This window comes from Uloborus diversus, chromosome 10, assembly GCF_026930045.1.
Source record: "Uloborus diversus isolate 005 chromosome 10, Udiv.v.3.1, whole genome shotgun sequence".
Classification (NCBI taxonomy): Eukaryota; Metazoa; Arthropoda; class Arachnida; order Araneae; family Uloboridae; genus Uloborus; species Uloborus diversus.
Genome location: NC_072740.1, coordinates 34,250,721 through 34,264,557, shown reverse-complemented (window position 1 = coordinate 34,264,557; position 13,837 = coordinate 34,250,721). Strand labels below are relative to the sequence as shown.

Genomic DNA, 13,837 nt, shown 5'->3' with positions numbered 1-13,837 from the left:
TGTTTACTTTCTGCTTTATTGATCTTTTTTCATTAATTGTTGCAGTTCATTTGCAATGTCCCAATGTATCCATTAGTAATGTTTCAGGTAACTTGTTTGGGCTACTAACAAAATGTTTGGACATTCTACTTCCTGTCCCACACACCTGCTAAAATCCTTGTCACACTTTTTGTCGCCAAAATAAATTAATTGTAAAAAATACTTTTTTTCACTTTTCTGGCGATCCTTTTGTCTTCTATAACATCCCTATCAACATCAACTGCGATCTGTATTGATTTGACTTTATTTTTTTGACTTGGTTGGTGACAACATTCAACATAAATAAATTTTTAATAAACATTTCTACTGTTTAATTTTCTTCCCTATTTAAAGAAGTTTTCTTTTTTTTTTTTTTTTTTACTTTCATTCTCTTCGGTACTGTGGAATTATTTTGAAGCACCCTAATAGTTAGGTGAGTCTTTTTTCTTTTAAATGAAGTTATCCGGTACTCCGGCAGAACTACGGATGTATTTGTTGTTACATTTTTCGCTATGCATAGTCTATTGGTAATACTATATGAATGTACAGTGCTGTAGCTAGAAAATTTTTTTTTCAAGGAATGCAACCTTTCTTTGGAATAGATGTCATGGTTGGCAATGCTTGTTTTGGGGCCAAAAAAGGTCAGTTTCGACAACTTGAGCCAGTTTTTATTTAAAAATCAGATGTTTAATTTTAAAAAAACCAACTTTGTTTTGAAACCAGTTTGCAGTAAATTGGCTGTAACTACGTTATTTATTTTTTTTAAAGTAGAAAATCGCCCGTCAGGGTATGATGGGTGAAAATTGCTTTAACATTTGAATGAAGCAACTGCCTGTTTGGTGATATTTTGATAGCTGAAATTTTAACCCTAACTCCAGTGGATAGCTTCATTGTTGACCCTTTTCAAGTTTCTTCATTCTCCTAAAATGAGTCTTACCAGTAAAACAGTTAAGTGACTAGATCCAGTTCAGCCTTGACAAAATAAAGCTTTTCTATGCATGTCAAACATTACCAAAAACTACTGTCATATTATCATGCCGTTTTGAAAGTTTCATTGTTGGTGATGTCAGGAACATTACTCGAGCAGTGAATTCGCTAATATATAAATATATGAGGATTAATGTTATCTTGTCTTTTTTTAAACCTTTCTCTGAATTGCTTTAAAGAACATCAGTTCTGTATTTACTTCAGCATTTGCTTTATAATATATCAAGAAATGCTTTCACCTTGTTTACTTGCTGACAAGTTCCGAAACCTGTGAGGCTCGTTTTAGGGTATGCTGCTCCTACCCACTTGTGAAGAAGCAGCTTTATTGTGCTTATCTGAACATTCTACATCTGACCCCAAATAAAAATATTTTTTTATTCAATATTAATAGGCATATTTTTTTTACTTTTAAATAATTTTAGTTATTTTTCCTTCAAAGAATATTACTGAACTAATGAAAAATTTCGATATGTCGTGCAGATAGATCACCTACAACTTTTTTTAAATGAACGAAGTCGTTCAAATGAACGAGTTGAATGAATGGATCAAAAGAATGAATGATCCTCTGATGAACGGATCATTAAAAAGAACGACATTGCCCACCTCTAAATACAGGAAAATCTAAACTAAATTTCTGAGATCTAACATTTGTTTCAACGAATATCTACTCAGTTCATTCAGCATTTTTCAATGGAGTTACTGCTTTAAAAACGAAAATTATTTTTCACCCACCCCTTTTATAAGTATCATGAATAATAATAAAAAATAAAGCATAAACTCTCGATTATTGCTGGTCAGATTATATTTTCACATATTTTTTTCCTTAACGGTCATTAAATGCTTCTTAAACTTATGATTGTGTTATTGTTTGGCTTTTAGCTTTTATGAAGTTGAACTCTTTTATAACGAGATCAAAAAGACCATGATTATTGCTCGTTATAACTGAGTACTCGTAAAAACCGATTTGTGAGAAAAATCATAAAAATTCATACCTGCTTACTTTGTTATTTTTATATTTCTCTAGAGAACCAAAAGAAGTTGGTTATTTGATTTAAACTGTCTTATTATCTCTTTCTTGTCATTGTTTTCAAGGAGTGTAGGGTCCAAAAAAGATCATCATTTGCATCCCTTGCTTAGTTTGAAGTTTTTATGCACTTTATAAGCCAAGTATATAGAGGGCTATTTAACTTCTAATTCGTCAGATTTGCGGTCATGGTGGCTGCTTTCATTTTTTTTTCTCTCTCTCATGACTTTCAGCTACAATATCGTCGGACATACATCTCGGAAATGATAAAATTCTCTTCAACAAATATATAATTTATAAATGCTACTCTACTCCACTAGTTTGAAAAAAAGGGCAGTGTCAACACCTGTTCTCATGATTTATGTCTTATCTTTAACTTCCGGTTAAATTCAAAATTTTAACAGAATTTTTCCAAAAATAGAATTACCTTTTTTGAGGAGGAAATCAACAGACATTTTATGAATCACAAAAATATTGCTCGCTTTAAGCGGGGTTTGTTCGTTAGAAGCAAGTTCTGTTCCTATAGACTTAACATAGCATCAATGAAATCTTTTTGACTTCTTCGCTTAATCTGAGTTCTCGTTAAAACAGGGCATCTTGCTATAAGTGATTTTGACTGTATATGCTTTTTACATTCAATGTTAGTAGACGCAATGTAGCAATATTTCAGCTTTAATTTAAATGTATGTGTGAGTAATATTTATTATTTTTTAGCTATTGTGTACATTAGTATTGTTTTTTTACCTATTATTAGAATTATCCGCCGTTTTCGCTTATTCACTATTAGCAGGCCACCCTATTCCACGGATAATCGGGAGTTTACTGTACTTACTCTGATTTTGAAAACAGAATGGAATTATAAAGTGAGTTTTTGTGCGATTAAAACAAATAATATAATTACTGCATCTAAAACGTTTAAATGGATTACAATAAGGTTTAACTTTGTTTTCTTTGTTCTACAGTTCTTCTCCTTTCTTGTAATTTCTCAGTACCTTCTCTCATCCATTTTGCTACACTAATTTTGGATAGCACATTTTCCCTAATAGTTGATTTTTGCCATTGGTTTGCTAATTTTAATAGAGAAATTTGAAACTCTTGATTGTATTTCTTTTCTGTGTATCGAAGACAACTGCAAGAAAATCTTTGCCTTGTCTTTGAGTTATTTAGTTGATGTTGTTTTACATTTCATTTCTTCCTTTCTTCTGCTTCTCTTTTTCAATCATCTTTTCATGTTACTTGTTACAGAAGAGCTATTTCCTCTAGAGCTAGTCACTGCTACTAAGCACAACAGAAGTTTATTAACTTGATCAGAATGGGACAATAAGCTATGTCAACCACCAAGATTAAGATTGATGAAAAAAACAAAATTACTTTGAAACTACTTTAGGGACAAATCTTTATAAGATTTTTTTAAAAAAATTGAGTAGATAAAAAGTATCTGACTGATTTTATTATTTTTTCATTTTGAGCTATTTACACTTTATGCCACAAAGAAAAATAAATTTTACGAACCTGTCAATTGTACTTTGTACATCAGACATTAAAATGTCTCCTCTGCATATTAAGGTAGAAGCAAATACAATTCCATCTTCAAGAGGACTAGGAAACAATTGGTGATCAGGAGAAAGTGAATTTTGAAACAAAACATGCAGCCTGAAGTAAAAATAAAAATCTAAGAAATTATTCTTAACAAATTCAACAATAAACAAAGAGAAAATAATATTACAGCACTTTCGAACATTTAGAGAAAGGAAAAAGAAAATAAATAAAACCAGCAGACTATATTTTTTCTTCACAAAAGTACTCATACACAATACAATTTATTTAAAACTTTGAACATTTTATACTGAGAAAGGTAAGTGAACGGAGATCAAATTTAACGAGATAAATATATATATATATATATATATATATATATATATATATATATATATATATATGAGAAAAAACATCTAGTACTTAAAAAACTGATAATAATTTAGCAGACAGTAAAACAAGTCAATTTTTGCTACAAACGTAGAATTTGGTATGTGTTCATTGACACTTATTATGACCTTGCTTTCAGCCCATGTATTTTCAGATGAAAGAGAAATTTCCTTGTATTGCACTTCTTTTGATACTATTTATCAGTTTTAATAACGGAATACATACTCCCGAGTAAGCAATTAGGCTGAGTGTTGTTTCCAGACTTTATAGTGGCTTCAAAAAAAAAAAAAAAAAAAAAAACACAATATTACAAAAATACGGCTGCTCCAACTGTCTCTACCCCACTTTAGCCACACCCAGTTTGGGAACCCCTGTAATATATCAATGTAAGGAACATGTATAGATAGATTTGCATTTCATCGTCACATGTTATAATCAAGTATATTGGTGTGCAAAAAAAAGACAAATGCTGTTTGATAAATAACTGAAATTGACAGGTTCTGATTCATAAAAGCTGTATTACCAATGTAACTACTCTGAAAGAGTTTGGGATGTGCAACTGCAACAAAGTTATGCATTTATTTTAGACAGAAGTTTGTTTTTCAAACACTTCTATCGGAATTTAGGGGCAAGGATGTCCCTCCTAAAAACATTTACTTTTGAAAAATTTATACTGCAGTTTGAACTTTAATGGGCATTTTTTAACTTCCATTAATTTCACATCTGTTCAAATTTGAGAAAATTTAAATTTATTATTAAAATGACACTAAAATAAATTGATAAAAATGTAACATGCATTAAAATAAGAGATTTATTTTAGGAATTCCTGGAAATTCCTCTAACTTACAAAGTTAAAATTTTTCAAAATGAGATGGATTGGGACATTAGTTAGATTAATGTGACCTGTGGAGACAGGGTTGCCATTCCCTGTGCGGGTATGCAGCCATACAAACAAGTAAACACTGATATTTAAAAAAGAACATTAATATCCAGATAGTTTAATCACAAGAGGGCGTGGGGGGGGGGGAAGTAAATATAAATTTTAGGGAAAATAAAGAATTCATTTTAACGGAAATAATTGCATGATAACTGAATACATTAGTTTTTTTTTTATTAAAAAAGAAAAAAAAATTAACCATTCCTTACTTGGGACCTTAAAAGATTAAAAATACAAAAGTTAAACAGAGCAATAAATATTGGTAACCAACCTCCTGCTCTCTAAATTGAATTAGCATAAAATTAGAGATGCATGGTTAAAAAAAAAAAAATGTTTACTTTTATGATAGACACTAAATATTCGACTTTTTTAAAAAAATCTTTAAAATTACCATATTTTATTTTATTTATGATTTATTGCTTTTTTTTTTTGTAGTTAAAATGAGCAAGAATTAATTTTTGCTACGTCAATTTAAAAAAAAATTAAAATTCTCTGCACTTTCTAGGTTTTTAAAGAAAATTTCAAAATTCCTTGGATTTTCAGTTTTTTTTCTTTCTTTTTTTGCAGACTTTTAAAATCCCAGCATTTTTCCTCTTTCTTCAGGCTTCCCTGTGGCATGGTAACACTGAAAGAATGTGTTTAGTTTATTGAAAAGTGATTTCTAATGTGCTAATTGGTCATCTTTTACTTCATTCTAATAGTGGATGGTTTAAAAAATATGAAAATGAAAAAGCAGGCCCCCAACTGCAAACTTGCATGAATAATTTGGGTTTTTACTCCTGAAAACCAAATAAAATCCCAGAAACACCAGTTCTTGGCTCAAGTGGAAGTCTTAGAAGCAAGCAAAGAGATTTACTTCTCCCAAAATACAATGATAGGTAATTTTTTTTAGCATACAACAGTCTATTGTTTGGTATTTTTGACAAAATTAATCACAAATCATTGTTTCCAATACTTGTTTATTTTGAATTTATTTCATATTTGCCATTTAAATATCAAAATTTATCAGGGTTCATACCCATCAGTGAAAAAAAAATCAAACACTTTTCAAGTACTTTTCAAGAATCAAAATATATTTTTCAAGGCATTACCATAAATTCATCTTATAAATATTATATGCAGATTTCCTTAAAGTTCAAACATATAAATTTTAGGCCAAAAATATAGGAAAATAAATATGCATTTTCAACTGCAAAAGAAGAATCACTAAAAGATCTACCGCATCAAAAGTTTCTATAAAAATGTCTGAAAAGTTTGGTCATAAAGAGCAGCGAATCACATGAAGATTAGCTTTGTGACCTTAACCTTCGAAGTTAATTTTCAAGAATCAACAAGCTTATATTAAAAAAAAAAAACTCCATTACTGAAGTGCTTATCAGTGCTTTGAACTTTTAGGGAAAGAAACCAAAGATGGTTTTTAGTCTTTCATGCAACAGCCATATTGGTACAGCTTTTGTTTTATATTTTTAGCTGAGAAACATATATTAACTACAAGTTAACAGCAAAAATATATGCAAAAAGAGATTTTGTTTTTAATTGTCTGTCATTTAGAAAAGTTTAACAATTACAAGAAATATAAAATAATTCCCTTATTTCAAAAATACTAAATACATATAAAAAAAATTGAGGTTCATGGTTCAAACATGTACATTCAACTCTAGATCATAAATTTGCCCAATTTATGCTTATCATTGGAAAAAATAAATACAGTCAACTTTCAATAATTCGCAAATGACTGGCTAAAAGCTTCGAGTTATCGGAAGTTCTCCCCCCCAGTATTTTTCAGAATAATGTCCTTTTTCCCCCCTTCAGAAATAGTGTATGATAGATAGATTATAATAATCATAGTTAAGAATAAATAGAAATATTTGTACAGTAAAAAAACTTTATTCACAGAGACTAAATTTTATTAACATACTTACTTTAAAAAAAGGAAGTTATCTTTGTCTGCTTTTATTTTTTTCTTTATCAGATTTTAAGAAGTAATTCAGTTCGTGAAAAAATTGACTATCTGTTTCAAGCTAAGCACATCAAATTTTTGTTTTCGACATTATCCTAAGTAGACACCACAGCACCAAATCTTAATAATGAAGTCTGGAATGGAAATCGCCAAGCAAGGTTGCCATATTTTCAGGCTAGTAGAACACCCAAACTGTTAAGAAAATTGCGCAAGACAATACAAGGTCGCCCAATTTCTCTGTCACATTACTTCCAAACACTATTCTGTCACAAAAGCAAAATTATCTACGTTGTCCAGAAAAAAGGCTACTTTTCACTTAATCTGTCAATACTTTACAGATTCCTCTTCAAGGTCTGGAGGAAAAAAGACATGGCGTCGACACTCGCCTCACAAAATCTGAAAGTGTGTGTATGTGTGTGTGTGTGTGTGTTTGTTTCTTTTTTTTGGGGGGGAGAAAAATACTGTTAGGTGTCACTATAGTATTATTTTGTTAACGAATTCCTCTCTCATGCTAACTGATAAAGCCAAGCACCATGTAAAAAGAAAAATAATTTTTTTTCTTTCTGTATGTTGTTTGCTGGATTTTTGCGAATGAAACAAAAACGAAACTTTCATTAGAACTTCGACTTAAAAGTTGTTGCCTTCGATATACATAGATACAACTTAGAAAAGGAACTCACTAATAATTTTGGGACCGAATGAAAGCTTAGAGATAAAGGAATATTCGAGTTATAAGACTTTGAGTTATTGAGGGTTGACTGCAACACTAAATGAACTTTCACTTGTTTGACTTAAAGGGAATTTTAGCTGGTGAGACTGAATCAAATTTTGAATGAAAAAAGATACACTTAATAGACTTACTTATAATATGTATCCAATGAAAACAAAGGCGAAAGACTTGGAACAATGTAATGCAGTTTACGAAAAGGCACCATATTTGTTACTATTTCATTCACATCAATGTTTAAACTACCAGGAAATCTTGAAGAACTAATGTGTAAACAAATTATGTTAGTTTTTTAATATGAAACACACAAAAATTTATCTCAAGTGATGACTTTTTAACCTAAAGAAGTATTCTAAGCAAAACTGAAAATAGAACTTTCTTTGTACACATTCAAAATGCATTTAACGTTCATATGTTTGTTAGACTACTCAGAGATGATTCCACTTAGAAGAACATTATTGAATGATTATTATTATTATTAAATAATTATTATTATTATTTACTAATCTATTTTTCGACTCTTCTTTTACTTTAGTCTACCAATGCATTCAGACAAACAATAAATGAGGTTAGAATTCCCATTAAATGCACACATATAATTTACGTATCACATTTTGAACAAAAGTATTAAAAATTACACAAAATTTAACTTAAGAGTTGGTTGAAAGAGACTTATTTGATAAAATGATTTTTTTCACACAACAAACTATCCCTTAACTTTATTCATACAGGCTAAATATTAATACTTATTTCCTTTTGCTTTTATATTATCAGTCAGTATGGTCCAACCTGTGAGCTGCATGAAGCCCATCTGTTTATTTTTATAAGAGGGCAATCTTAATGGAAAAATATTTTAACCCAACATTCGAGGAAAATTTGTTTACAATTTCTTATTGCATCAAGTTTTAAACTAACACTCTATAAGCTTTTATTAAAGCTTATGTCAGCAGCACCTTACAATTTTAATTGAGGCAATGCACACATAAAACGCATGCTAAGTTCAAATTTTAGGTAGGCTTTCATTGAAATTTTTTTTTTTTAAACATGGTCTTGAACAGCACTTGCTTGTACCATCTGCCCCAAAACAGAGGAGAGATTTTCCTATTATTTGTACTGGTTATCTCCAATTTTTTTAGTTTTGGCACTTACAGCTCTTTGCTTCTCACTGCCTTAATCCTTCTATAATGCTCATTTACGAACTTATGGTGAACATAACCATATTGGGAAAGCAGTATGTATCACTGTTTTTGATACTGCAAAATGCAGTTCATAAAAGTAGTATATTAAACTTCTTTTAATATAAATTTTAAGAAAAGCTTTTGAATAAAATATGTAATTTGCTTTCTTTCTGGAATATCTCTGAGCTTCACACTCCTACACTAAAGCTTGATCGACCCTCGAGTATTTAAAGATTGGACCACACTGATATAAGTAATCAATAGCATTTTTTGTAAAAATGAGCAAAATATTTTCAGTTTGAAAACTTTATCTTTTTTTTTATGTTTAGATGGTACAACATTTATTTCAATATGGAATATATGTAATCTTATTTACTTATTTATTATATTATTATTATTTTGCATTAATATTTATCTTTTCTCTCTGCATTAAAACATGCAATATATTGCATCAGAAAATAACATGTGTGAAAAAAAGAAAAATTAGAAACACAGAAACTGAAACATACCATGTTAAGTTAATGAGAGTATTTGCAACAATGTTGTTCATTTCATCAAAGGGCTTTCTTTTTTCAACATTCATTAGGGTATTAGTGAATCTTATATCATTAAGTTTTGATTTTCCAGACTTGAGAAAAAATGCTTGATTTGACTTTTGAGCAGAAACTTGAACACATATGTCGGTCAATGCCTAAAGAAATGCTCAATGCTCAACTTTTATAATTTTATGAAATGATTTAGATTAAGATATTTAACAAAAATTTTACTATTAGCACTTTATAAGTGCTAAGCATATTACCATGATATAAACATCACAATAAAATGTAAATGAGACTGTATCCTGATAAAATATAAATCACTCTGACATATATCATGTCAGACAACATACTCCATATGAAAACAATTTTTATTTTACATAAAAATGATTAAAACCCATTTTGTTAGGTACAGTAATTTATTCTACAGCTGTTTCGTCTTTGCCAAGTTCAGCAGATTTAACATTTACACAAAATTATTTCAAGAAAAGCTTTTGAAAATGCAAAATACACAAGGTTAAACCCAATTAGCTAAGCAAGATCAGCTATGAGTGTGGGTCTCTACAACAAGATCCCAATACTGGCTGTGTAATTAGTTAAGCATGGATCTTAGTTTAGCTGCAGGTCATATAATGGATTCCAAGCAAATGAAAATGAATACTTTCTTGAGGATACTATACCAAGCTTCAGTAAAGTGGGGACAAAACTGACTAAACTTCTCAAATTACATAAATATGGTTTTCAGGGATTCAGCTCACACATAAAAAGCATAAGAACTCATAAGTCTGATTTTTCATTAATAAAGAAAAAAGGAATAAATTTTGATGATTCAGCGAAACTTGGTACGAGAGTTAGGGGAAAGTTCTTGGCCTGACAATGAAAGACTGATTTTCAGTTCAAAATTGATTTTGTTTTTCTACATAATATTCCTTGACATCAACAAACTTAATCTAGTGTTTTCCCAACATTAGTGTTCCTTCTGAGAAGTAAGAGTGTGAAAGGTTGTGAAAATGTTCATCTCCAGTAGGGTGGGCCAAAATAAGCCAAAAAAATATTTTTTTTCGAAATCAATTTTTGGATAGCGCGCAAAAGTTGCGTTATGAGCTAGTTAGCACTCACAAAAAATTTCTTGGATATTAAAAAATATCTAACCGGCGCTATTTGACACTAAAAAACCGAAAAAAATAAGAAAAATGAATTTTTGTCGAAATTTTTTTTAAAAAACTAAATTCCAAATATTTTGCTGGAATGCACCGAAAATGTTATATAGTGATCCAGTTCGAGCCCATAAAATGTTTCATTGATTTTAATGATCATTTAACCGCTCCTTTCGGACATCAAAAAATTGGAGAAAAATGAAAAAATATTGAATTTTTTTAAAAACCTTTGTGAAAATTATTTTTTAAAATTAAATCATAGATTAATTAATTAAATAGCACTATTAATCATAGTAATTATTATCACGCAATAATATCATACATTTCTACAATTACATATAAAGATAATAAAATTTGGAAAAAGAAATCTTCAAATTTGATTTATAATACCTCATGCATAATGAATATTATTTTTTGGAATAATATTGTCCCTCGTCATCAAATGATGGAAGTTCTTTCTTAGCTTGAAGTTTGGTACGAATGTATCCATCTTGTGCAGTTTCAACATGAACTTATATTACAGCTTTGGTTATTAGTTTCACACAACGTTTCACAGCTTCCGCGGGACAGGGAAATTTCTCGAAACAGCTGTAGGCTGTTCTTTGCACATTTCTTTCAATTGTTGGTCTTTTAGATGCATTGTAAGAAGTGGCTCTGTTGCAACACAGTTTGCCCAATGAACTAAATCAACATAATCAATGGCTTCAAAATTGAATTTAGGACGCTTAAAAAATCGTAACCATCCGAGCTCTTCGTCTTCTTATTTCTAGAGTTCAGAATTCACCTAACAGCTAATTCCCAAATGTATTTTCTTGAGTCAAACAACATTGTCAACAGTAGCTGTTCAGGATGAGCGAAATATGCATTATTTGTTACCTTATCCACTTTTCCAATAGCCATTTTTCTTACTGTCCTTTGATCAATTAGAAATTGTTTTTCTCTATCAGGGACTTTTGCTTTTTTCTGCAATTAAACGAATATAAATCTGCGCATTTGCAGGCACAAACGTCAAACAAAGTCGTAGCCTCTGCTTTAAATTTGTCTAGCTTTGATTGTAAAAGTTGCGTCTTTATATTTTTAGCATTTTTTGTTGCTCTATTATATTTAGAATAATAAGATAAAATCATGGCAATCACTCTTCTTATCGAAACAAGAGGAAGGGAAGCACGCCCTCAAATATCAATAACTTTTTTTGCAACTGCAGCGGCCACACTTGCTGAAGATGGTTGCATACTTCCTTCTCCCTTTATTTGCATCTTAGTGATTTGATAACATTTGATAATGCCTTCATATGTTGGAAGAAATAAAACATCGGAAGGAGACAAATCTCTTCCAGGTCCAAATAGAAGACTACTTGTGCTTGCTCGCGTTACTTTCTTTTTCGCGCGTTTCTACGTAACAGCCGTGTTGTCTACCAAAACAAAGATAATAATGCAATAATATTCGAAATGTCCAGCTCCCGTTTAAAAGACTTCAGAGGATTCACATTTTTTTAATACTCAAGCGCTCTATTTGTCAAACATATATAAAATAGTTATAACATAACCTTAGGACTAATAGAAGCAGTTGAGCGCCGTTTATTATCCAGGAGAAACAATTGGAACCGAAGATTAAAAAATTAGCATCTTATGAAACTATTTTTTATTTGAGTGTGTGCATTTTTTAAAATTGGCGTACAAATGTCGCATAAAATTGATTGAATTTTCACTGTTTTTCTAAGTAACGTATTGCGTATCATTTCAGTATTTACTTATTTTGAAACTACTTTAATTTTTTTTTTTTTTTTTTTTCATTTTTCCCATGTGTCAGTCTTAAAGGAGCATAGCTAAATATTCTACGAAATGTATTAAAGTCTTTGAGGATTTCAACTAATTCACTGACAGATACTTGTAATGTTTGCTGAAACTAGCTTCAAACTTTTATTTTTAACCCCCCCTCCCCATTTTCTTTTCTTTTTTTTTTTTTGAAAAAAGTGCATTTTTGCCCTTTTTTTCAGTTTTTCAAGGTCAAATAGCGCCGGCTAAGTATTAAACAAATTTAGCGAAATTTTTTATAGGTAATATCGGGCCCATATAGCAACTTTTCCGCACTATCCAAAAACAGATTTCCAAAAAAAGTTTTTTCGGCCCACCCTAATCTCCAGCCTTCTTAAGTCCTTCCCAGAAACAAATTTCTTCAAGTTTTTAGCAGATGGAACTCTGAGGGTGTCAGTAGAACAGGAAGGATGGTTGTGTAAATCATAACCCGAATTCTACTATTCAACCATCGCCAGCACACCCTTGTTAACTGGTGCGTTACCCAGATGAAAGATGATTTTTTTTTTCTTCTTCAAGCCAGGCCTCTTCTCCAGAATTTTGGCATTCATTTGATCGAAAAGGTTAGAGTAATATTTGCCTGTAGTTGCTTTGCCCTTCTCAAGACAATCAATTAACAGGATCCCTTTCGCACTACAAAACACGTCGCCTAAAACCTTTCCAACAGATCGACCGATTTTCCTCTTTTTGGGCTGACCACCCGCTTCCACTCACTGTTTTGAGTGTTGTTTCGCTTCTGGCGTGTAGTGATGAACTCATGTCTCAGTCATGGTGACAAATTAATGCACAAAAATGCTCCAACCTATTAAAATGCACCAAATATTGCAGCGAAAATCTGCTTTTGATCGGCACTCAGCAAACACAACACCCATATTGCACCAAGCTTTCACATCCTCAATTCTTCATGCAAAATTTTTCACACCCTTCTTTTTGATATCCTGTCTCATCTTTCTCACTAACCTTCACTCGCCTATCCTCCAACAGGATATTATGCACTTTTTCAAAGACTTCCTCTGTGGCAGGTTTTTGGCAGTGGGCTCACATAGGCCATCTTTGGGGGACGTGGGAGACAGTTGCCCACTTTTTAACAGTTGACATGGAAGAAGTAGAATCCGAGTAAATGTTTTTCAACACAAGAGGAATTTCCTAAGGGATTTTTCTGACCTGAACGAAGAATTTTATGACCGTATGATATTCAAGTTCATCCATTTAAAAGAGAAACACGTTGGATGTCTACTGCAAACATTCGTCAAAATAAACTACTTGAGAGAACAAGTTAAAACTTTTCATACAAATTAATGACAAGAGCTCCCAGGCAGGAAAGTACAGCTTTTATGTTTGGAGCGCCATATCTGTGTCAGGCTCAGAACTTGAAAAGAACTTGCATTTGTATTACATTTAACGTTAAACTATTAGTAGACTCGAGTATTTTCTCTACTTAGTCAATTTTATAAAACATATCAACATAACTTTTAACTCCTTTGTGTTCTAAAATTATTTAAAATAATTTACAATGTTTAAAATATTTTCATTTATTAATTTTAAATGTTCTTGATTTTACTTTAACAGCTTT

The 13,837-nt window shown here is 30.8% G+C and overlaps 1 protein-coding gene across 1 annotated transcript in view; it reads right to left on the bottom strand.

Annotated features, from left to right (window-relative positions):
- LOC129231712 (tubulin epsilon chain-like) overlaps positions 1-13,837 on the bottom strand; it is an 86,264-nt gene that overhangs the window by 10,980 nt on the left and 61,447 nt on the right. The window contains exons 17-19 of the mRNA XM_054866075.1: positions 9,267-9,448; positions 7,714-7,842; positions 3,542-3,682 (exon numbers count right to left, since the gene is read on the bottom strand). Of these exons, the coding sequence (XP_054722050.1) occupies positions 3,542-3,682; positions 7,714-7,842; positions 9,267-9,448 (452 nt within the window). The remainder of the gene's footprint in view (positions 1-3,541; positions 3,683-7,713; positions 7,843-9,266; positions 9,449-13,837) is intronic.